Below are 24,132 nucleotides of genomic sequence, written 5' to 3'. Positions count from 1 at the left end.
AACAGCGATACGACTGGAGCAGTCACCAAGTCGCCCTTTTGTACATATGCGATATAGGCCAATAGTTTACGGTTAAGACCGAAGCAGACATCTATATGCCAAATCCAATAAGCTGTGTATCAACAGGAAAGCATATACATGACAGGGTACGCCTGTACCCGCGGCTAGAGCCAAGAGAGAGCCGTAATTTGAGAAAAGGGTGTGGAATACAGCGCATGGGATATGAAGCTAAAACGGGGCGCAAAATGGCGATAGTGGAAGCCGTGGTGCCTTCTTCTGACCCATCTGTATCCGTACAGGTCTTGTACTTTAGATGACGATGGGTAGCATGGACGCTTAGCTGGTCGAGTACCCGTCTCCAACCTGAGGGGAAACACTGCTGATGGTGGAAGGTTTGATGTTAACTCACATGTAAAGACACATAGCATGATAAACGAATCTCTCTTAACAAGTACAGGTAGCTAGGACGGCCAGTCATCGTATACCCTCAAGATGGATAATCTCTTCATTGAGTGGTGATAAGCCTGGGTAAATATTACAATACCATCAGTTCATGATTAAGTTATTGTGTAATTCTATGCAAGCGTCACAATCATAGTTATGTTAATACTTTGTTGGAAATGAGAGACCAGTTGCTGATTGACCTGTACAGTTCTATTTTTGATACCAGGCTATTCCTTCAACCGCCTGTACGCCAAAGGGTTGATAGGATCGGCTATCAGGCAGGTTTATATGTTTATGAATGTTTGTTTACACTTCTCATTAGGCTGATGTAACGAGCGTTTTGTCGTGTGTAAGTCTGCGACTGTTGACTCTCGGCGGAAGATTATTATGGAGAGATAAAGCCTTGAAAGTGAACCTATATTTGATAAGGAGCTCACACGACACCGGCTCTACCCACACAAACTTGTCGCCAGTTTATCGCTGTTTGGGGGTGAGAGTCAGACGTTATAAGCCATGGGTCCCGCAGTGGAAGATATCCGCGGTACTACCGGTTGTTAGCTTATACTCTACTACTGGTGATATAATACTCCTTTTATAAGATGTGGAGAGGTTTACGAGATTCTCCTTACATATACTTGTGACACTCAGTGTGCCTTCTAATTTACGCCATATCGAAAGTAAGTTTAAGTTACGTTGTTGTTGCGTTGTTGCTAAGTTGATCTAGCGTTCGTGTTGATCTAATGTTGATGTTAAGTTGATCTAACGTTAGTAGTATACTGCGGTCAAAACGTGTCGGAAAGAAGCCATGTCGTTGAGTCCGCGCTCTAAGCACAGGCTAGCTCGAGATGAATGCAACATGGGCTGGTAGATGGGGGAAGCCTCTAGGTGTGGTGTGGTGTGGTGTACAGTACAGTACATTGCTGTATTGTACAGTACTGTATACTAATAGAGGATTGGGAGATGGGGAGCGGAGCCTTACGCTACAGTTAAACCAGTGGGACTGTCTCTGATTCAACGTTCGCTGACGACAGAAGGAAGGGAAAGTGCCCCATCACACGGACAGTAGTGGACCCTTCCAAGTGCAGCTTGTTTGGGTGTGTACAAAACCGATTAAAAGCCTTTGTGAACGCCATCTTTCGTCTAACAATTATGGTCCACACATGCGCACAATGCCAGCGAGAGTTTTCTCGCCAGGCAGATTTATTGCGGCGTGAACATCCAGTACACGGAGAGCCCTCGGAGTTTGCCTGCCAAGCCTGCCCCAGGACATTCTCAGAGGGGGACATCTGGCTCAGGCATCAGAGAACGCACACCATTCGGGGAGAGAAGTTCACGTGCGATACATGCGTCTGGGCGTTTTCCCGATGGACGGACATGGTCCGGCACCAGCAGACCCAGGGGAAAAAACGAATTTACACATGTGAAGCCTTTTCAGAAGACGTTCTACCATCTGTGGGCTTGGCAAGTGAATCGACGTGCTCAACACGGAACGGTAAGTCACCCAACGTAGCTATTTTATTAGGCTTTGCCAACTGGCCGATACGGCATAATACATTGTTCGTTTCCCGTTACCTGGCTACTCCTTCACCAGAGCATGGGGACGTCACGGCTCGTCCCCATGGCTTGTCTCGAGTCCGACTCGTCTTGACCGCTGAATACTACTATTGTTGATGTTAAGTTGATCTGACGTTGATGTTACGTTGATCTGACGTTGGTGTTAAGTTGATCTAACGTTGGTATTTGGTTGATCTAATGATGGTCTTTAGTTGGTCTAACGTTGATGTTACGTTGATCTAAAGTTCGTTTTAAGTTGATGGTGTTAAGTTGAAGAACGTTGGTTTTGTTCCATTAATGCTGAGATCATGTTAAGTATGTGTTGAGTTGATGTTAAGTTTGTGTTTCATTGCTTTTGTTACTTTGTTGTTACGTTGAACGGTTATGTTTGTTTTGTTACGTTGAACGTTTATGTTGGTGTTACGTTGATGTTACAAGCATGTCATGTTGATGTTACACCAAATGAGTTTACAACAGATCGGATAGAACAATGTGACGATAAGTGTTATACGTAACCAGAAGTTATATCACATTTCAACATCAGTTGCATACAGGTCCTGTTCTCAGATGTGTATACTTATATGAGAATGATCCCATAAAACTTAAATACCAACAGGTCAGACAGGTTGTGTGAGTAACTGGGGAAATCACCGCACTGACCATCCCCCTGACTTAAAGCCGCAACCGAAACACCAATCACTCAGTTTCATTGAGTGAGTGAGCGCTTGGAGTTTAACGTCGTACCCAACAATTTTTCAGTCATATGACGACGAAGGCATCATAAGGGTGTATGTAATGTGCCTTCCTGTTGCAGGACGGATTTCCACCGCTCTTTTATCTAGTGCTGCTTCACTGAGACACCTTACAGAAGGCAAGTAAGCCGCCCTGCCCGAGCCATTATACTAATACGGGTCAGCCAGTTGTTGCAGTATCCCCTTCATGCTGAACGCCAAGTGAGAAAGTCGGTTTCGTTGATAGAGGCCGATGGGCGCTCTCAGAGGACTACTTTTGGCGAATGAGCTTGATAGACTACAGGCTAGGCCTTTTGAGAGAAAGGATCTATTCTGTCTTCTGCCTACCAATGTCATGTATACGCAACGTGACATTATGCCAGTTCCAAGGCTTTTGTACAGTTTTCTAACTAACACCACCTGATGACTTAATCCTAACGCAGTAGAGCGCTGGTTCTTTGTCATGGTAAGAGAAATCGGAGCTTAGTGACAGACATTGTTTATCTAAGGATTTCATCCCTTAGATGCCCTGTTGACTGACGATAAAGAAGTGTTTTCTTCGTTATTCTCACTTTGGTGGAAGAATTGAAGATGTCCCGAGCAGTTGATTGCAACCTATAGACTGGTGTTTTTAACTTTTTCAGCCACCACCAGCAGTAACAAGATTCTCCGATTCAGTTACTTATTCACCATGATAAAACACATTTTAATATAGTTTTATATGTACCGCTTGGCTAAGGCCTACAGACACCGCGAGGCTATATAACTAGAGCCTTAAACAATAGAACTACAGCATGGAGGGTAAAACCAGAACAGCGACGACATGGTGATAGCTGTCAAATGGTCACACGTAACCGGTGAAATACGGCCCATTCCTAATTTACCTCAGTTACATTTTTATTCTGACTGTCCATGTAAATGCTTCAATAGCAGTAATTTGTACGCCCATTAGCACCATGCCTTATAAGATACCTTAGATCAAGTAGGTTCTCTACGATATGGCTGCTATTTATTTATTTATTTTTTTGATTTGATTGGTGTTTTACGCCGTACTCAAGAATATTTCACTTATACGACGGCGGCCAGCATTATGGTGGAAGAAAACCGGGCACAGCCCGGGGGAAACCCACGTCCATCCACAGGTTGCTGCCAGACCTTCCCACGTACAGTCGGAGAGCATGAGCTGAACTCACAGCCACCGCATTGGTAAGAGGCTCTTGGGTCATTACGCTGCGCTAGCGCGCTAGCCAAACTGAGCCACAGAGATATGGCTGCTAAATTACCCAAGTTACATTGTCATAATTACTCATCCGGTGGCGCTGTTGACCGTTTCTCTTTGCATGATTCCGTCCTATTTTGGCACTTTATATACCTTCTTTGATCTTTGATGGTTTGTGTTATACATCGTTTGGGGAATTGGCCTTGCGATTATTGACTTGAAGCGTCCTTATTGGTTGACGGTTTGTATGCGAATGTCTGTTTAGTTGCAAAGTTGCGCAAGGCGTTGGTCCCACCTCGGACGCCTCTGCGATACTCGAGCTCATGGTGGAAATACAAGCGATCCACGGGACACCAAAGGCCCGTATTTAAGGGGATGTTACATGTTCGGTGGATATGGGCCTTCCCTTGAGTGGGTACTCCGGGTGAAAATCTCCACGTGGAAAAGTTTGGCAATAACTTGCCAAAAGTTCCTTGGTTTACTCTGGATAATGTTTCTTCTCTCAGAAACAAAACTAACTGCTGATGAGACACTTATTATAAGTATATGTCGTAAATAAAAAAATCTTTCATTGCGGCGTGAAATACCAGTTAAATGAATAAACAAACAAATTGCCTTGTATGTATCCGGAAGCCTATGCTTTTAGACTGCTGTAACCTATCTTGGCATGGAAATCTGTGAAACAAATGGAGATTTTTAGGGATTTTCATTACCTGTTACTAAATTTTGAATTCACGAAATTACACACGATTTAGCATAATAAAAAAGAACAATTAATGATTTTTTGCTTGCAGGTAACACGTAAACCTTAGTGGATTCGAAGTTGATCACGTGACCGATGGCACCACAGGACCTTGACTCAGAGAACCAAGAGACGGATCCCAAGCGGGACAATGGCGGTAAAATATTCATAATTGCATGTACCTATTTAAGAAGAGAATAGGTATAAATAAGAGATTTTTTTTCAGTTGGAAGAGTTAAACTATTTACCGAGCTTTTACTCTAAGGGTTTGGATACCATACATCTGTCAGATAGCTGACTGATGAAAGCACAAAGATTGCTAACGAATTAGAGTACATTGATAAGCTAGCAGCGACGGAGTCACAAAGATTGCTGACCTACTAGAGTGGCTTGCGGAGTGGCAAGCGACGGAGTCACAAAGATTGCTGACCTACTAGAGTGGCTTGCGGAGTGGCAAACGACGGAAGCACAAAGATGGCTAAACGATCAGAGTGACTTGCTGAGTGGCAAACAACGGAAGCACAAAGACTAATGACGGATTTAGAGTATATTGCACAGTGGCAAACAACGGAAGCACAAAGATGGCTGACCGGGTAGAGTACCTTGATGAGTGACAGTCGAAGGTAATAGGTCTCCAAAAAATGCTAACGCTATAGCTTATGTACCTTGACATGCCACAGAAGTACAAATTGTTCAGTTGTACAAATTAGAGCAAGACGCTGAACTGCAATGGACAAAAGTACACAAATTATTGACGTAATAAGAGCTATATGTTTTCACTTTGTATCAGGTCTACCTGGGATGTTTTCTGCTGTAAGATGGCGAGTGGCCGTCTGTGGCTTCTTCGGGATTCTTGTCTCGCAGACCTTCCGGGTCAGCTTCACTGTTGGGGTGTCGTGTATGGTGGGGTCGCATTCCATGCTCCAGGAAAACCTTACAACTTTACCTGTGCCCGGGCATGGATATCAACGCACGTGGAATACGTCATGGAATGGGAACTTTTCAGGAATTGTCGAAACAAACTCCACAGAAATCCAGGTAGTCAGCATGAATTTGAGATCAACATAGATGCGATTAACGTCTTGGATTGAATAATTGAATCCCACCACCAGCTACCAGCTTGAAAACAGAATCAGTCACCTTGAGTGGAATGCAGGCAAGAAACTTAACTCATGTCGCGATGTGTTTCTTTTTGGCGTTATTGGTCCAGGACCTTTAGACTTTAACAGACGTGAGGCTTCAGGTGATTTAGCCGTCTTCAACTACACAGGTTACTGGGCTTGCTTTGCCCAATTATTATGGAAAGAAAAAAATATATCATCCTAATGAATCATATTCGGCAGTTAAAATAAAAGAGCGCGAATATGAAATGGACTGTGAAATTCTTGCAGAGTTGTATCACCTTTGTAACAAAATTTTTCATTGGTTTTCATTTATAAGGGCGAATTTCAATGGGACAAGAAAGCCCAAGCGACGCTTCTATCGGCGTATTTCTATGGCTACCTGGTCTCACAGGTGCCAGGTGGTTGGCTGTCTCGTCGCTATGGTACCCGCTGGGTGGTGGCGATCGCCATGATGGTTGCTATGGCATGTACAGCCCTCACCCCGATCTGCGCCAGGACACATATGTATTTACTGTTTGCCATTCGGGTAATCCTGGGGGCTGTTCAGGTGGGTACTTCCGGTCATGTGAGTACAGGTGAAACTTGTAAAGCTTTGCTACGACTAATTTTATGACGGTTGGCAGCTTTTCATGTTTTCGTTCCGCCTGCGTATGTTTTGATTTTTCTAAGCATTTTAATTTTGCAAGACTGAAATTTAATCCAAGCTTGAACAAAACGTGAGGGTTTAAGCTTTAAATTCAATAAAGCATGCAAGTTCTCCATCTTATATGCCAAGACTTTACATGATACACTAGATTTCCCTCAACCACTGGACTTTTTCTGACCAGTTGTAACTGTATAGTGACAACTTCGTTTGTTGAGTACCTGGCGAAATTTTGTTAGTTACACTTGGATTCCGGTATCCTATACATAACCGCCGTCATCATTGAGCACAAAGCAAACAATGGTCAATCCAGGTTGGACTCGACTCGCCATTGCGCGGGAAATGATAGAGCAAACCTAGCTCTAGGTCTCTATACCAAGTGAGTGAGTGATTGAGTGAGTAAGTGCCTTTAACGTCGTATTAATAATTTTTCAATCATATCACGACGAAGGAGTCTTTACAGTGCATGTAATGTACCTCCATGTTTCAGGACGGGTTTCCGCCGCTCTGTTATCTAGTGCTGCTTCACTGTGACGACTTACTGAAGGCAAGTAAGCCGCCCCACCCGGATACGGGTCAACCAGTCGTTGCAGTATCCACTTAATGCAGAACGCCAAGCGAGGAAGCTAAAGCTTCCTCTTTTAAGGTCTTATGTTCCCGACACAGAATTCACACTGGATCTACCGCCCCCGGGGCGGACGCTCTACGCACTGAGCCATCGAGGCCGGTGTGTCTCTACATCGAAGCTCTGTGGACATTATAATAACGGTTCTTTCATGAGAAGTCAGGACTAAGTAACTTTTATTTTGTCAGTGATATATCCAGTTTCTTTTGCGTGTCATTTTTCCAGGGCACGTTTTTCCCGTCCTTGTTCAACATGGCTGTAAGATGGGTCCCTCCGCTTGAGACGGCCCGATTTGTGGCTGTCGTTATTGCGGGTATGTCGTTGACGTAGTAACCCCTGTTCTGTGGCTCAAAGTTCAGGGATTTCCATTTCAGTACACTTGTGCACCTTATTAAAATAGATCTATTACTGACCAGATAAATTTTAATTTTCAAACCCAACATTAATTTCTTTGACGTGGCAAGATACGAAATTACCATAATACCGTTGCTTATTCTGTTTCAGTAACTTTTCTAATAGTTTGTCAGTATTTGTCAGTAAAAGCTTTTTGGAATCTTCCGGGAAGAAAGTCGTTCGATCCGATAACAAATTCCTTTGTGTATGCTTGTTTATATTTTCGTTAGTGTCTTGGAAGCTTTGGTGTATGTTTATGTCCACCATCAATATCAATGGTCCATTTTTCTGTAACAGGCTTTCCCATTGGTCAAGTGGTGACATTCCCGGTTTCCGGTCTCCTGTGTCAGTATGGCTTTGACAGAGGATGGGGATCGATATTCTATGTGTTTGGTATGTGAAAAAACTTAATGTGGAAGATTTCAACCCTATTGGAAATAAGAATCTACTGTAGTGCTGCAATATGATTGATTGACTATGTCTTTTAGTTCAATGCTTTTTCGATAAAAGCGTACAAATAAAACCGTTTATGAAAAGAAAAGATCAAAATAGAACATGGAATCGCAAACAACTCAAAGCTATATCTGCCAGGTCCTTTCCGTAAAATCTTTCTCAACATTTAAGCATTTAATTGTAAACTATATTGATTAAAATGATTAAAGTAAACTAATTTTCTGATATAGCTACCGTTTGTCAACCTAATGATTTAATAAAAGAATTGCAGCATAGAGAGTAAAACCAATGCAGAGACGGCAGTGTGTTAATTGAAAAGTGGTGACACGTAGCCGGGGAGACACGGTCTCTTGTCATTTTACCTATCAATGCTTACTTGCCTCCTGGGCCTTTTAAATTAACTTTTGTAATGTTTAGCAATTCTGAACAAATGGCCTTGACCCTCTTAGATGGCCTATGAGGTTGCACATTCAAACCCAATTCTGCTTAGTTAACCTGCAGTTTTATGTTGAGAGGTTTGTTGGGTACCCATACAGCTACCCCGTGTAGATACCTCCTGTAGATACCCCATACACACACCCAATATAGACACCACATACAGATACCCCATACAGCTACCCCGTGTAGATACCTCCTGTAGATACCCCATACACACACCCAATATAGACACCACATACAGATACCCCATACAGATACCCCGTGTAGATACCTCCTGTAGATACCCCATACACACACCCAATATAGACACCACATACAGATACCCCATACAGATACCCCGTGTAGATACCTCCTGTAGATACCCCATACACACACCCAATATAAACACCACATACAGATACCCCATACAGATACCCCATACAGATACCCCATTTAGATACCCCATACACACACCCAATATAGACACCACATACAGATACCCCGTGTAGATACCTCCTGTAGATACCCCATGTAGATACCCCATACAGATACCACATGGTTTCCTGTAGACTCAGGGTGATATCCTATCCCTATAGACCTATCTACTTATGTGCATTCAAGAAAAATGTTCTTGAGTACAACTTAAAGCGCCAGTTAATTAAATAATTTCTGGCATTGTACAGTTGGTCAACCCGCCGTTGTGCAGTCATGTATATTTCAAGTGCGTCCTGATTACGGTGGAAATCTTAGCGTAAACTATTCATCCGTATATATAAGACCGATTCCATTCTCTCGTTTTTTTTTGTGCTATTTACCGTTCAATAACTTTACAATATTAAATCAGTGAGCATATTCATGTCGTATTTCTGGTATCATTTTCCACCCGCTCAGCTCTGACCAGCCTCGTCTGGATTGTCGCATGGCTGTACACGGTGTACGACACCCCCCTTCAGCACCCTCGAATATCCAAAGCGGAAAGGGAGTATATAATGGCTCGAATCGCGAGAATCGAATCCAAGCAGGTACTGATTTTATTCTCGAAAAACTGTGCACAATTAGTATCTTTTCCACGGGTAATAATTTCTTCAGAATATATTTTTGTTTCATTTGTGTAAAATAAGTGCTGTAATTGTGTAAATAATAAATAACAATGTTTCAATCATATGACGACGCGGAGTCATTAGATATGTGTACTTGTGCTGGGCGAGTCCATGTCGCCAAAGTGCTGCTACCACTGAAGTATCATGCCGAAGACACCAGGCATGACACCCCACCTAGTTATCATTTTGGAAGTCCGTGATATAACCCAACCCGGGTTTGTTCTCGGGTTTCCCGACTTCGGGCCATACATGAGATCCATTTGGTGTACGAAGTCTCAGGCAAACAAATGTGTTAAAACGGACGAAATTTCATATTTAGAGGATCGTGAGTGGTTACGGCGATAGTCTTTGACTCGCTAGGACTCACGAGGCGCAGGGTCAATTCCAGCCTTGGGCAGGGGCAGCTATCAACTCATGACCAGAGGTTGTGGAAAACCCCCAAGTAATTGCTGAGGGGTTTCCCAGCAGGCAAAAGAATACATGTCAATTCCTGGTACTGCATGGTGCTATCCCTTTCATCGAACAAAATCGATTTTTGGTTATTTGTTTATTATTCACCAATAATCAATCAATGTTCCTGACGCTGGAAAATTCTAAGACTGTTGAAATCCCAACAATTTGGCAAACAGTTCTTTCGAAGTGGTGCATGTAACTTGTCTTATTCAGGCTTGTTGACGTCATTTGTAAGATGTGTTTCATTGTGACGCCATTTGGGACAGAATTTGCTTGTCATGGTGACATCAATGGTAAAATGCGTTGCATCGTGACGTCATTGGCACGTAATGTGCCTGTCATGGTGACGTCATTGGCAAGGTGTGTCTTTCAGGATCAGCGTAAGATGGCCCCCTGGTGTAGTATTCTCGCATCCCCACCCGTGTGGGGCACCGCCCTGGGGTACTTCGGCATAGACTGGGTGAACAACACATTCAGCCTGGGTATCATTTTATACATGGGAGAAGTCTTAAAGTTCAAGATTACCTCGGTAAGTTTTATGACATTTGACTTTGTCTTAAAACGAACAAGTTGTTGGTATCAGAGAGAAAGAAAAAGTCTGAAGTGAATTACAGGTAAGTTCAGATGACTATACTTCAAAATGTTTCTTTTTAATTTTTTCACTTGTCTGAAGAAACTAAATGTTGCTTGTTGACAGTTGGAATTCAACTTTTTCTTTGTTGACCAGACATCAAATTAATTATTGTGACATGGTGTGGTGTACAATTTTATTTTGAGGCATGAACTTTAATTTAGAAAAATGTAGTAGTGTTTGCGTTCTTGTTCCTTGTATTCTTAACATTGCTATTGACGTTTAAATCGAAGATCAATTTTACAAGTTCAAATCTACAGCCATACTTACGAGAGTGTGAGACTGTTGTTTTACGTTATCAAGGTGAGTTTTATGAGATCGGATAATTTTTGCGTTAAATAGGGAATTTGGAGTTCGAACTCTTTTATCGCTAAAGGTAAAAAAAAGTCCTACTGTATCATGTGACCTGTCAAAAATGTTAGATAACTACCATTACCTGTGCATCTGAAAATAGTTTCGCAAAAAGCTATTTAGACAAACGAAGAGGAAAATGGAGGAGCTGAAGTAACGTTTGTGAACTTCAGAAGTTTCTAAATGAAAGAGGTGTCATTTGTGCCTCTGGAAGACGGTGAGGCAGGTGATGGGTAAATTAATGATAAAGGTTGCCTAACATTTTTCACAGGTCACATCGTGCAAGAGGGCTGTTTTTACTTCCATCGACAAAGGAGTTCGAACTCGAAACTTTCCCATTAAAAATGAATGTCTGTAATACATGTATCTCACCCATACTTTCAGTCGGGTATTATTGGGTCGCTGCCGCCTATTGTCTACTTCATATCCTCCATGTTTGTTGGGTGTCTCTCCGATTTCATTCTTAAGAAGAAGGCACTGAGTCGAGTAAATACTAGAAGACTCTTCCAGACATTATGTGAGCAGCTTTTTTGTCCTCAGTCCACTCACACTCGACATATATTGCCTGATGAAAATAATATGTGTTTACTTAGTGATAAAGAACTGTCAAATTCATTAGTAATAGTGGTGTTAGAGTGTAGTAACTATAACAACAAAAAACAAAACAAAAAAACCCAAAAAACAAACAGAGCATGTTTTTAAACAGTGCAATGTAGGCCTACCCTCGTGGTTTATTTATTTATTTTATTAGTGCTTTACGCCGTACTCAAGAATATTTCACGTATACGACGGCGGCCAGCATTATGGTGGGAGGGAACCATGCAAAGCTGGGGGAAACCAGCGACCATCCGCAGGTTGCTGTAAAACCCTTGGTGGTTGTGAAACTGTAGTCAACCATAGTGAGTGTACATCTCCAAACAAATAAAAAAAAGTTGCTCTGACCTTCTCCTGTCACATTTGACATATACATTTTAGTTGTTAACCGAAAATAAAAAGAAGAGCAAGGTTTGTCATTTTCAATCTAACTAGTAACATCAACCACCATAAAAAAGACTGCATACTTAAATGTTATTGGAAAGCTGCCTTTAACCTTCACTGGTGTTTAAAGCATTGCAAGAGACTGGCATTGCTGCGTTACATAATGAAATGGAAAACGGTATTGACTGGTGTTTTACAATTGCATTTTCTGTTTTTAGCGTATTTGTTATAAATTTACATGAAACATATTGTTTCTTTAGCGTGTTTTGTATGCATGTTTTAATAAGATCCCTGGATCTTTTTGACAAACTAACCTCCAAATTGGACATCGATATTTTTACCAATTTGCAACATTTTAAAACCATATGCAGAGGATTCCTCTATTAGCATGTCTTTATTCAGCTTTTTGTGTCTTTGGGCGCTGACACGTTTGGCTAGTAACCTATTCACTTTCATTATCCGTTCTGTTGTGTGCCTACATACTGTCATTTTTTTTCTAGTCGGTCATATCTGTTACCATTCATTTTGTAATCATCTCTGTAAATGGACCTTGCTGTCTGTATGAGAATAAATAAATAAACTTAAACCTTATTTGCATATTTTAAGAAATTTTAGCTCGGGCAAGTAATCTGGCAAATTCTGAGGGGATAAATCCTGAGGAACACTCATCGTAAGTTTTTTGTGGATGTTCAGTGTTTGTGAGGATTGAAATCCCGAGGGCAACGACGGGCTTCGTGGCTGAAGACAACTGGTACTATTTTTTATCTTTATTTCCTCCATACTTTCAGCGTTCATGCCCATGGGCATCCTGATGGCGGCGACAGGCTTCGTGACAAAAGAGCACGCAAGTCTCGCTGTCGCCTTCCTCGTCATATCTCAGATGTTTTTCGGCCTCTCTCGTGCCGGGTTTCTCATCAGCGTCATGGACTTTGCCCCAAGGTGAGTCTGCGATTAAGTTTGGCTGTTTCCGTAAAAACACAATGTCACAAGGCATAAACCTACATACGTGATTGTGGATGCCCATCGCCCATCTTCTTCAATCAGCTGTTGTCCAGTTGTTCATTGTTATTTTCAGGTTTGCGGGAGAAATCTCTGGCGTGTTGAACATCTTCGGAACCATGACGGGTCTGTTCGTGCCTCTGGCCATTGGAACGCTAACACCTAACGTAAGTGATACCAATATAGGCAACAGACAGTTTTGTTTGTTTTTGATGTGTCCCTTCAATGTATTTATACCTGCCACAAATGTGCTCCCTAAAAAAATTTCCATACAACTTTCATGTGTTGCCCTTTTATGATCAGACTGTGTTTTTGCTGTTACCAGGGAACACAAGCCGAATGGCGGACTATTTTTCTGATTGGCGGAGGTGTGGCCATTATTGGTGCTGTTGGATTCTGTATATTTGCCCGCGGAGAAGTACAGCTTTGGGCGAAGGTCAGAGAGGTCAATCCTGAAATGGAAATTATGGTTGACGAAAAAACAGATAAACGAGAACAAAAGACGTCAGCATAAATCATATATATATATATATATATATATATATATATATATTTTTTTTTTTTTAAATAATTACTTTTTAAATTCCAGTAGTATATGTAGCAGAAAAATGAAATATATTCTACCTACTTCACAGTACAGGCCTTTATCTGGTTATGGCGTAGGGCGGGTCATGGCGGATCGTGGCAGGCCGTGGCAAGTGGTTGAAGTTCACAGAAAGTCAAAAATAAAGTGTGCCTCAAATGAAAGGTACATGCCAAGTATGTCCAAAAATACTTCAAGTTATTCTTTTCACTTTCTCTTACCAATAAGTCACAAAATCAATTATTTTCCAAAGCGAATTTTGAGTCAAAAGTTTTTCACATTGTTTTCATCGCATAATGATCTATGAAAACTCATGATAATCACCGTAAGGTAAATGCAATTCATCAGAGATTATTTTACTGAAAATGACAATTTTCAAAATGTTCTGTAAACAAAGAAGGGGAAGTCGCTTTCTTAACAAGAAAGCTGTGTGACGTCACACTTACATGTGGTCCGAAAAGACTACCGTATTTGATCCTACTTTAGATGCTTTTTATTGTATATCAAAAGCTCTAAAAAAAGAATAAATGAAAGCAAGTTTGGGTACAGTTTTGCACGGCTCTTCAGATGGCATTGACTTTGTGTCATGCTTTGTTCACTTTAAAATGCGCACCAGCACATACGATTTGCGGGTTCAAATCTGTCCTAAAATAGTGAATTTGTAAATTCCCAGCTCCCACTGTTGGTGAGGCCTTAGCTACAAGCGGTTGACGATGATCTGGTGTGTGTTTGCACAATATAACGTTTGTTGAAGACCTCTTGTCTTTTTCAATAAGGAGTGCATATTTGCACGTCACATATGGGAATGTTCGTCTGTCACTTGTCAGAGGTCGATGGTTTATACTGAGCACCCGAGTTTCCTCCACGCCATAAAAACGCCATGTAATTAAGGGAAAAATTCTTTAGGTTTGCGGTGAAATAAATAAATCATTTATATGACGCCGGTCACGTTTATGGGGGTGGGGGGAGGGGGTAGAAAACCGGATGACCCTTAGTAAAGCGGTGACCTTCATCAATTACCTGACAAAACTACTGACTTAAGGTCGCAGTCCAACCAGCAAGAACTGGATTCGAACTCACAACCTCTTTGGTCAAGGGACTGATATTCGCAGAGGACGATCGAGAGTCGAAAGAAATGTGATCAGTTTTGCTTGTTTGATTGTTCAACGTCGCTTTCATTGAAACATTTAAAAAAATAACTTTGTTTCAATGTTATTTCGGTAGAACAATGATTCCTTGAAGCAAGCCGGTTTTGATGTCGACATGCATTTATGAATTATGTGATTAACGCAGTCTGAATGCTAACATAGTCTGAATGCTAACATAGCCTGAATGCTAACATAGTCTGAATGCTAACATAGTCTGAATCCTAACATAGCCTGAATCCTAACATAGTCTGAATGCTAACATAGTCTGAATGCTAACTGAATGCTAACATAGTCTGAATGCTAACATAGTCTGAATGCTAACATAGTCTGAATGCTAACGTAGTCTGAATGCTAACATAGTCTGAATCCTAACGTAGCCTGAATCCTAACATAGTCTGAATGCTAACATAGTCTGAATGCTAACTGAATGCTAACATAGTCTGAATGCTAACATAGTCTGAATGCTAACTGAATGCTAACATAGTCTGAATGCTAACATAGTCTGAGTGCTAACATAGTCTGAATGCCACCATAGCCTGAATGCTAACAGTCTGAAAGCTAACTGAATGCTAACATAGCCTGAATGCTAACATAGTCTGAATGCTAACAACGTAAATGTCATACGCAGATATACGCATCCTGCCCTTTAATTATTCCACTTACGACGGCATTGTGCCTGGTGGGAGGAAACCGGGCGGAGACAGCGGGGAACCCACGACCATCAATGGGGAACTTTTCCCGCCTACAGCACCTCAGGCCTCAGCTGTGTAGTCTGTTGCCTATTATTGCTAAATCCATGAGTATTTGTTGGCAAACTGGCGACATACTTCTCATATGTTACAAGAGAACAATGGTGAATCCGGCTTGGACTCGAATGGCCATAGAGCGGGAGAAGGTATCTCATTATCGAAATATCTTTATTGTGATGAGCATGCAAGCTACAATGCCCAGACGCTAGAACCATATGGTGGCGTAACTATTTCATTTATCATTTTCATTAAATAAACAAATATATAAACCCACGACCATCTGGAGGTTGCTGTCAGACCTTCTCACTTACAACCGAGCAGGAACCCAGCATAAGCTGGATTTGAGCTCACAATGACTGCATTGGTGAGAGGCTCCGATTCATTTCGCCATGCGCTGGCACACTTAACACTCGGCCACGGAGGCCTCTACGAGTTTCATTAAGCGTCATGTTGAAGAAACCACACAAGGGGACACCTAATATGATTGATCAATTTCACTGAAGATTTCTTAATTTTTTTGATGAAGAAACATCACCACACCATGTAGCTTTAAGATCATCACAGCTATATTTAAAGCACTTACCAGTCAAAAGATATACAGAGACCTATATCAGTCAGATTCTGATTACATACATAAAACACTTCTCGTTAAGTACACTGCCATTGTTTGCCTATGTGACATGCGCGTGCGTATGATGAGCATTGAGATTCTCCCACTTCCGGGATGAAGATACCCGGATGTATCCGAAGCTACGTCATAACGCTGTATGAATGTTCTCATTATCCGGGTATTTTAACGTCATTGGTGCATAAGCACGGTGAATACCACACTATTTCATACTCGGCAGAAGTAGTCATTTTTCCCCATTCATAAAAAGCAGTTATATAGTCCACAGTAAGATAAATCACCCGCTAAAGATGTGTCGAGATCGACGGATCGGGTATATAAGACAATAGAGTAATGTCCCTTTTTGGCGTGACGTGGTCAGTTCACAACTCCGGCGTTTCGCGTAAAATCCTAAATACCAAAATACAATATGACAAATGTTGTCATTTTTAAATACAAAACACTTGTTAAGATCTTACGAACCACAAATATAAACGTTTCTGCCTGCCTGTGTTTTTTATAAAATGAATGAAAAATGAAAGCAACCATTTGCTTTTAAAGACAGGTAGGCCTAAGTATAGTCTGACTGTACAGTGGCTGATTTCAGAAAGACATTTCTGACTTAAGTCAAAATTTAAAGCGTTGTTTAAATGTTTAATTTTCGGTCATGGAAGTTGAAATTTTTACACATTTGTTCGAAGATAACAATGATGAGGTGTTCAAAGTTTTATGTCACAGGGCTCAAAAAATAAGCTCTAACGTCAAATTTCAAACCTCACTTTGTGAAATCGGCCCCTGATGTTACACCTAAAAAGTCATCAACCCGATGTAGTAAAAGGACATTTTTCAGGGAATTTCACATTGACAAGACAGTTTAAATCCATTATTTTACTGACTATGTTCATATATATCAGAAAGGAATCGAAATTGAATAGAACAACATTCCCTTAACAGGTTAAAAATGCAACTAGCACATACACCGTTGCCATTGAAACTGTATTTTTACTCATTAAAATTTCAATTAACTATACATTCAACTTTATTATGGCCTTTTTTATAACTTGTCCAAGAGAGAAATCTTGTGAGTATATCACGGTTACTGAAGCAGCATTAATTCATAAAATATGATACAAAATGTTTGATCGAAATAAAACAATTTTCGTAAACATTAAAAGAAATTAAAAGAAAACTTCATAAAATGAAATACGATATTGTAGTGAAAATATTCAGCGTATCGTTCAGTTTTACATCAGCTTATATTAAGAACTTCTGCACTATAAGCGAAGTGTTACTTTAAACGAGACTATGTACATTTCGCCTCAAACATACGCCTGAAAACTGGAGAATTTTACAATCAAAAATATTCACAACACTTTAAAAGCAAAATTGTTAATTTGTAAACATCACGTACAAAGCCATAAATTTTCACTTTAGGTATATTCTTTAGGTAAACACCTTTGTGAAATATATTTGTTCATGGATCTAGCATACATTCTTTTAAATAGACGAATAAAACATGTACTCTTATGAGAGCATTCACAAAGACGTTTTAATATATAAATTCTGGCCCCCCAATTTGATCACCTAACCAAGTCATCAGATTCACCAGACCGACTCCAGTAATCTTCTTCATGAACGCTCCGTCATAAAAATTTCTCCGACATAGCCGACATTGAAACAGGAACAGTCTTGGACACAAATATGTCCATGTCGTAGCAGATGGCAATTTTCGTTCAAATTTTGCGTAAAATATTAAATAAATTGTATCTAAAGAATATAAGTACTCGGAATACATATAAGTAGAAAACAAAAGTTATAGTTCCGTGAACATATACGAGCTAGAAATTCATAGATAGAAATATAACCTTAATACTCGATTGGATTGGAACGATTGTCTTCATCAAGGGTCACCATTATGTAATCGGGCACAGAAAAATTAAGCACTTCCTTTATACAAATGGCACATACATTACACACGCCACACACACTGCCCATGTAAAACTGACTTTGGTTTGCACTTTTTTCGCTTGACTTTGGTTTATCGCAATAGTTTTCTTCACTTCAAATATGACGGCTACCAGCTTCATAGATCCAGGAAACCAGAAAGAGGCAAGAGAAAACCAGTGTACTTCACAATGTGGGAGGCGTTCTTTAAATCCTTGTGACCTCAGCCATGGCGAAATGTATCGCGTGCTTAGCATATAAATGGTGACGAAATTCTCAGACGTTCATTGTGAAAAGCAAAAGCTAAACATGACGTAGGCATGACGTCATGCCTGATGTCACGGCAGAAGGACGGCTCCCTTCGCAAAGCACTTAACATACGGAACCTAGCTTTAAGCACGCCACCTCATTCCTCAAGATCAGATCGTCTCTAGTGAAAGCGACACGTATGTACAGCTTACTGGAATAGGCTCCGGTAATATAATAGTCTGTCGTCAAAAGCAAAGTAGTACATTTGTAGATAGGCTTCTTCCGGACACCTTGATCTTTCTTTGGGTCACGTGATGTCTTATTTCACTTTACTTCCGTGTCTACGAGACTTCGGAGACGTAAATCCATGTTCGGATCCTCGTAGTAAGGATCGGCGTCATTCTCCCCGATGATTTCCGAAAGCTTCACGGAAAACAGCTCTCGGTTGTCTCGGTGCGCTTTGTACCGGAATTGACGTTTCACGAAGATACAAATTCGGTTCCGGAATTTCACGAAGACTAAGATGAGGATTCCGATCACAATGACGACAGACGCGGCTATGGCGGCCGTCTTCAGTCGGGCGTGATTGGTTTTCCTCTCCGGGCTGCAGCGCAAATAATTGGTTTCTATGGCAACTATCAGCTTGCCTTCAAAATGTTTTGGGGAAGTACATGTTAATTTCTCGAGATTTTGTCTGGTCATGTTATTAGTTGCCTGGTCCTCCAAGACTTCCGGTATCCACTGGAGGTTGCAGTCACAGCTAAAAGGGTTGCCTGTTGCATCAATGTACAGGTCTTTGTTCCACGTTATTAAATCTCGCGAGATTGTCCGCATTCCATTCCTGCTTATTTTCAGAACCTTTAAGTTGGGAATACTGTTAAAGACGCTAGGTTCCAGAACCGCCAGGCTAGGACAGTCATGAATGTACAGAGAGTCCAAGGAAGGGAGAGTGTCAAATGAACCATTCTCAAGTGTTTTCAGCTCAGGCATGAAACTGAGGGAGATTGACACAATTGATGATAAGTTTTGAAAAGTGCCCTTCTTGATCGTAGTAAATTTATTTGCGTTCAAATTTAGAGTTTCCAACATTTCCAACGGGGATAGATATTTCGAAGAAATGTTTGCCAGGCGGTTATAAGAAAGATCCAACGCTTGCAGGAGTGAGGAGTGACCAACAGTGGAGGAGTTAAACAAGAGTTTTCCCCCATTGTTAACACACTGTGTGGAAAAGGCGTGGTTGCCTATCCATTCAATATGGTTGTGTCTGAGTTTGAGATTTTTCAAGGCTCTTAACAGACCAATCTGACAGTCTTCAATCACTTTTAAATTGTTACTGGACAGCACTAAAGTTCTGAGATTCGGAAGTTTTACAAGAGCTTTGGAAGGGATGTCGTTTAAACTATTCTCGCTCAAGTCAATTTCTTCTATAACGTTACTTTCGTCAAAGACATCTTCAGTGACGTCACCGATGACGTTATGCGCTAGTTGAAGCCTCTTTAGGGCAGGTGCGCTGTTTATAGACTTCTTGAGTTCTGTTAGAGCATTGTGGTTCAGATTTATCCCCGTTAGATTTGCCAAACCAGCGAAACTCTTTTCTGGAAGTGATGTCAAGCGGTTGTTGCTTAAATCTAACAGTCGCAAATTAACTAGTGACCTGAAAGAACCATCTTGTACCGAGCCAATAGCATTGTTCGAGAGATCGAGCGTTTCTACGTTTTTGAAGAATTGAAAATTCTCGGTGAGCACCTCAGTCAAGTTATTTCCAGAGAGTATAATGGTTGTGAAGTTTTCCGGGTCAGTGATGTTGGATGGAAATGTAGTAAAACTTAGGTTAGCGCAGTCCAGTTTCTCTCTCAAGCACTTGCACCCTACTGGACAATAGGCATCTGACGTATCGCATGTGGAGAACGTCAGGACGAGAGCTAGTACCAGCTTCCTGGTGAATGTCACGTGGTACAGATTCCGTGTCTTCTGCATGATGCTGTCACAGGATAATGTATACAACTCTGAAAATCAATCAATACAGTTCAATTCAATCAAAATTTATGGATATTCACGTTGAGATTTTGAACACACAGCTGTTGATATAAATAACCAGAAAAGAATGGACTTGAAATCGTGATATATTCAAAATAAAATTTGCCCACATTCCATACAGTTGACATCCCTGAGTTTAAGTATACCGACTACCCGGGGTTATTTGTGACGCATTTACAGGAATCTTCCGGTTATCCTTTTTCATTTGTTTTACCCACTTTAAGTATTACTATAAACCACACGCTAAATTTACGACATACATGTATAATAGGCCTCCTTAGTTTGTTTCATTTAAAGTTTATTTATTCCTTTCAGTGTGTATTTATAAGTATATTAAAAATATAAATATGATTTAAAAAATTCAGGTTGAACACACTTGTTAGCTGAAAAGACCAAATTCTAGAGCAAATATATTTATGAAACACGTGTTACATCCCTATTTATTACATTATTACAAAAAGACAACATATACCAAAAGATGGTCTCAAATACCCACCATACAAGTTATTTTCAAGTGTCTTATTCTCTTTAAAGAAAAATCGAAAAAATACTATTGAAGACCACATTTTAAAAAGCCAACCTTTCGCACTAAGCCAAAATTGCTAGTAATCAATCAATTACGTCGTAACGAAACTTAGGGCAAAAATGCATCGGTTACATAATATCCTTCTGCGTCAGCGAACAACGTTCCAACGTTTACACTATGGCTGTAATGACGTATATCTATATATAGTGATAAATAAAATGACCACGAATGCGTTGAAAAGGGAGGCAACTTTGATAGGACAAATTCAAAGAAAAAGAACGTCTATCTGAAAGTGATTGATAATACCTCTAACAAAATAGTGTACAGCTTACGAGCAGATCATTTACGACCAAACGTGAGAATGCGCACGATTAAGGCATTTTGGCGCAATTATGAGGCCGATGTGTTCAAATGTCTCACCTGCAATCAAACTAGCTGTTCAGAGATCAAAGGTTACCGCTTCTTCGCCTCAGGTAAGATTGTGCTTTGCTGAGAAATCGTCACGCTGCTGCTAAGGCACATGTTGAAAGAAAGACTGCATATTCTCCTAAAACGCAACCCATCGGCACGGTAGCATCAAAGTCAAAACAGTACAGGTAGGTATTATGATTGCATTTTCACACCTGAGCCTCGTTTTCGATCGGTATTGTGAAATTCCGGAATGTTTGTACAAAGATACGGAAGAAAGCAAACACCAGTAAAGTGAGGCCGAACAGTGAGTCATTTTCACTTTAGGGAAGGCAGTATATAGTCTTAATTCTGTATACTTAAATCCCAAGGCAGATAAAGACAGCACATCACATCCATTTACGATGTTGTTGGAGTAGAAAAAGAACACACAAACCTTTGGAAAGTTTCTGATCAATTTCAGTTACAGAAATTTAAAAAAAATATTTAAAAAAATACAACAAACGTACAATTGATGTTGTTTGTATAACTGTCAGACAGAAGTGTTCTATTTCGAGAAGACAATCTTACAAGCAATTTAATAGTACACTACAAACTCAAAATTGGGGAACTTGTTCAGGTGCGTCAAGTGAAAAAGTGGGCTAAAGGAATTTACACGCAGCTGGACAATAATGTTCGTCCGCATGCTTTGGGTTTTGTTTTTGTTTATTTACTGGTTTTAGGGCCACTTTCCTGGCGGATATCGTGGCCCATCAAATCAGTGTTTTATTATTTTTTTTTAACACATGAATATTTTGGTTACATAACAGCAGTGCGTTGGTATACTATTTACATATGTACATGAGTCAATTAGTGGGATTAACCTCTTTGTGGTAGCATGTTACAGCTTATTCTATAGGTTCAAATGCTACCATGGTTATTTAACAGAAAGGGGATAAATAGTAAGCTATTTACAGGGATTAACGTTATCTTTACATTAGAAATACATAGATCTGCATTAAAAAATTACAATGAGTTGCCTATACAGAAATTTACACAGAGAGAAAACAACAGTAGTGCCTTTATTTATTGGTTAACAGTTTTGTTCTCTTGCTTCCTCCTCTGTGGCGTGGAGTTAAGGAGCTCCCGCCACTTATACCTTTGGGTTTTAGGTAGTAACTGCGTACATGTATTATGTGCCCTTTGACTGGGCTCCAATCAGGATAGAGCTCAAGCAAACGTTATGAGCAAGACACTGGTTTTCCCTTTCTTCTGGGTGGGTAAGGAGCTGCACAAGTCTGAATGTCTGACATTTGAAGATTTTTGTTTGGGAGACTTATTTTGGCCTGTTCAGGAAACTTCTGACGTTTTTCACAAAGTACAAATTTTCATTTCTTAAGGTATCCTTTGGATTTGTATCAATGTCTATACATTAATTCGATGAAGAGTTATGCTGCACTCGGCAGAGATACGACTGGCAGACTAAATGGCGTCATTTTACATGTTGCACAATCAAATGTAAACTCATGTAGGCCCAAGAGATGTTAGCATACAGAATAAAATATGTACATGTTACTTCTTTAACCGTAATCTCAGATTATCAAACACCCTCAGTGGATAGAAGTTACAGTTAAAAAATGTTTTGCTTTATTATTAGCGATGAGTTTCATTCCTGCACATACAGCGTGCAGACCAGAGGCGCCAGGTCTGTCAGCAACCTACGCGGATGCTCGTTGGTTTTGACCGCTTTCCGCCCACCATAATGCCGGCCGCCGTCGTATAGCTGAAATATTGAGTACGGCGTAAAACACACACACACAAAAATCATATAAAGAAATAAATCCAATGGAAGCCCGATGAGGACATCTCGCCCCTTGCCTCGCGACCCGCGAAAAGGGGACGGTGCAAACCGCGCGGTCATCTTCTCATCGGACTTCCATACACACCAGCTTTAAAATATTTTAAATGGAACATCAATGAAAATATTGCCAATTTTTTTATTTCATACCTCAGAGGCGTTGGTACATCGTATCGTGTCACAACAATGCTGTTCTCAATCATGAAGATTTTCAAATCTGGAAGATGTGTTATCTGGGGTTAATTGTCTTGCAACAGCCATCGTCTAAATTCGACGTCATAAAACCCACAATGTTTAGAAGCATAAAAGCATTAGACGGGCACTGATACATCCGACGGATGTCAGAATGTTACGTTGTGTTCCGAGAGTCTGATTTTTTTTTTTTTTTTTTTTTTTTTTTTGATTGGTGTTTTACGCCGTACTCAAGAATATTTCACTTATACGACGGCGGCCAGCATTATGGTGGGTGGAAACCGGGCAGAGCCCAAGGGAAACCCACGACCATCCGCAGGTTGCTGGCAGACCTTCCCACTTACGGCCCGAGAGGAAGCCAGCATGAGCTGGACTTGAACTCACAGCGACCGCATTGGTGAGAGGCTTCTGGGTCATTACGCTGCGGTAGCGCGCTAACCGACTGAGCCACGGAGGCCCCCCGAGAGTCTGAAGTAACCCACTTATGATAAAAGGATAGATATCGCCCCCACCATTTCGAACACCTCCTGTATTATTTAACTTTTGGACTAAAACAACAGAGCAGATCTTCGCACCTTCTGTACTTTAGATCAATTGATTCCTTTGACAAAGGCAGCTTGTCTTCTGGCGTGCTTGCCGATGTAACGTCACTTTCAACATGATTTCAGTCAATTCACGTCGGCGTCTTGCCAGCAGGCCACGATCTCGATTCTAAAGGGGGAAGAGAGGAAACCGGGCTGTGGTCGCACATAGGAAACTGTGCTGCAGCGACAGGCAGGAAATCGTTACATCCTATCAAGCCTAGCATCAATATCATTCCCGACCTCTCTTAACTTGCGAGCTGACATGTTAACTTGTGATCTTCATACATGATTAGAGAAAACACACGTGGGGTTCGGAGAAACCCTTTTCAGGAATTGGAAATAGAAAAATTGTCATAGACATTGCGTTTATTATTTGACATAATCCGCATACACACTGTACACAAGCGAGTA

At 40.8% G+C, this 24,132-nt stretch overlaps 2 protein-coding genes across 2 annotated transcripts; one reads left to right on the top strand and one right to left on the bottom strand.

The window, feature by feature from the left end:
* Positions 1-254: 254 nt before the first annotated feature.
* On the top strand, positions 255-13,371 carry LOC135479432 (uncharacterized transporter slc-17.2-like). Its single transcript, XM_064759259.1, has 12 exons — positions 255-392; positions 4,743-4,847; positions 5,481-5,728; positions 6,131-6,361; positions 7,308-7,395; positions 7,773-7,868; positions 9,237-9,367; positions 10,272-10,427; positions 11,265-11,397; positions 12,647-12,797; positions 12,934-13,024; positions 13,183-13,371. Exons 2-12 carry the CDS (start codon positions 4,787-4,789, stop codon positions 13,369-13,371), a joined length of 1,575 nt encoding a protein of 524 aa, XP_064615329.1. The 5' UTR covers positions 255-392; positions 4,743-4,786.
* A 5,080-nt stretch (positions 13,372-18,451) lies between these two features.
* Positions 18,452-21,245, bottom strand: LOC135479476 (carboxypeptidase N subunit 2-like). Its single transcript, XM_064759327.1, has 2 exons — positions 21,121-21,245; positions 18,452-20,143 (listed from the first exon to the last, which is right to left on the bottom strand). The coding sequence occupies exon 2, from the start codon at positions 20,112-20,114 to the stop codon at positions 18,462-18,464; it is 1,653 nt and encodes a 550-aa protein (XP_064615397.1). The 5' UTR covers positions 20,115-20,143; positions 21,121-21,245; the 3' UTR covers positions 18,452-18,461.
* Between the last annotated feature and the right edge of the window lie 2,887 nt (positions 21,246-24,132).

The sequence above is a fragment of the Liolophura sinensis genome, chromosome 12 (genome assembly GCF_032854445.1).
Source record: "Liolophura sinensis isolate JHLJ2023 chromosome 12, CUHK_Ljap_v2, whole genome shotgun sequence".
Taxonomy (NCBI): domain Eukaryota; kingdom Metazoa; phylum Mollusca; class Polyplacophora; order Chitonida; family Chitonidae; genus Liolophura; species Liolophura sinensis.
The sequence above is the reverse complement of the archived record's forward strand: the minus strand, read 5'-3'. Positions and strand labels throughout refer to the sequence as shown.

Coding starts and splice junctions, on each gene's coding strand:
- LOC135479432 (XM_064759259.1), top strand. CDS start 4,787: ATGGCACCACAGGACCTTGACTCAGAGAACCAAGAGACGGATCCCAAG. Junction 5,729..6,130: donor CAAACTCCACAGAAATCCAG/GTAGTCAGCATG, acceptor TTCATTTATAAG/GGCGAATTTCAATGGGACAA. Junction 12,798..12,933: donor GTCATGGACTTTGCCCCAAG/GTGAGTCTGCGA, acceptor TGTTATTTTCAG/GTTTGCGGGAGAAATCTCTG.
- LOC135479476 (XM_064759327.1), bottom strand. CDS start 20,114: ATGCAGAAGACACGGAATCTGTACCACGTGACATTCACCAGGAAGCTG.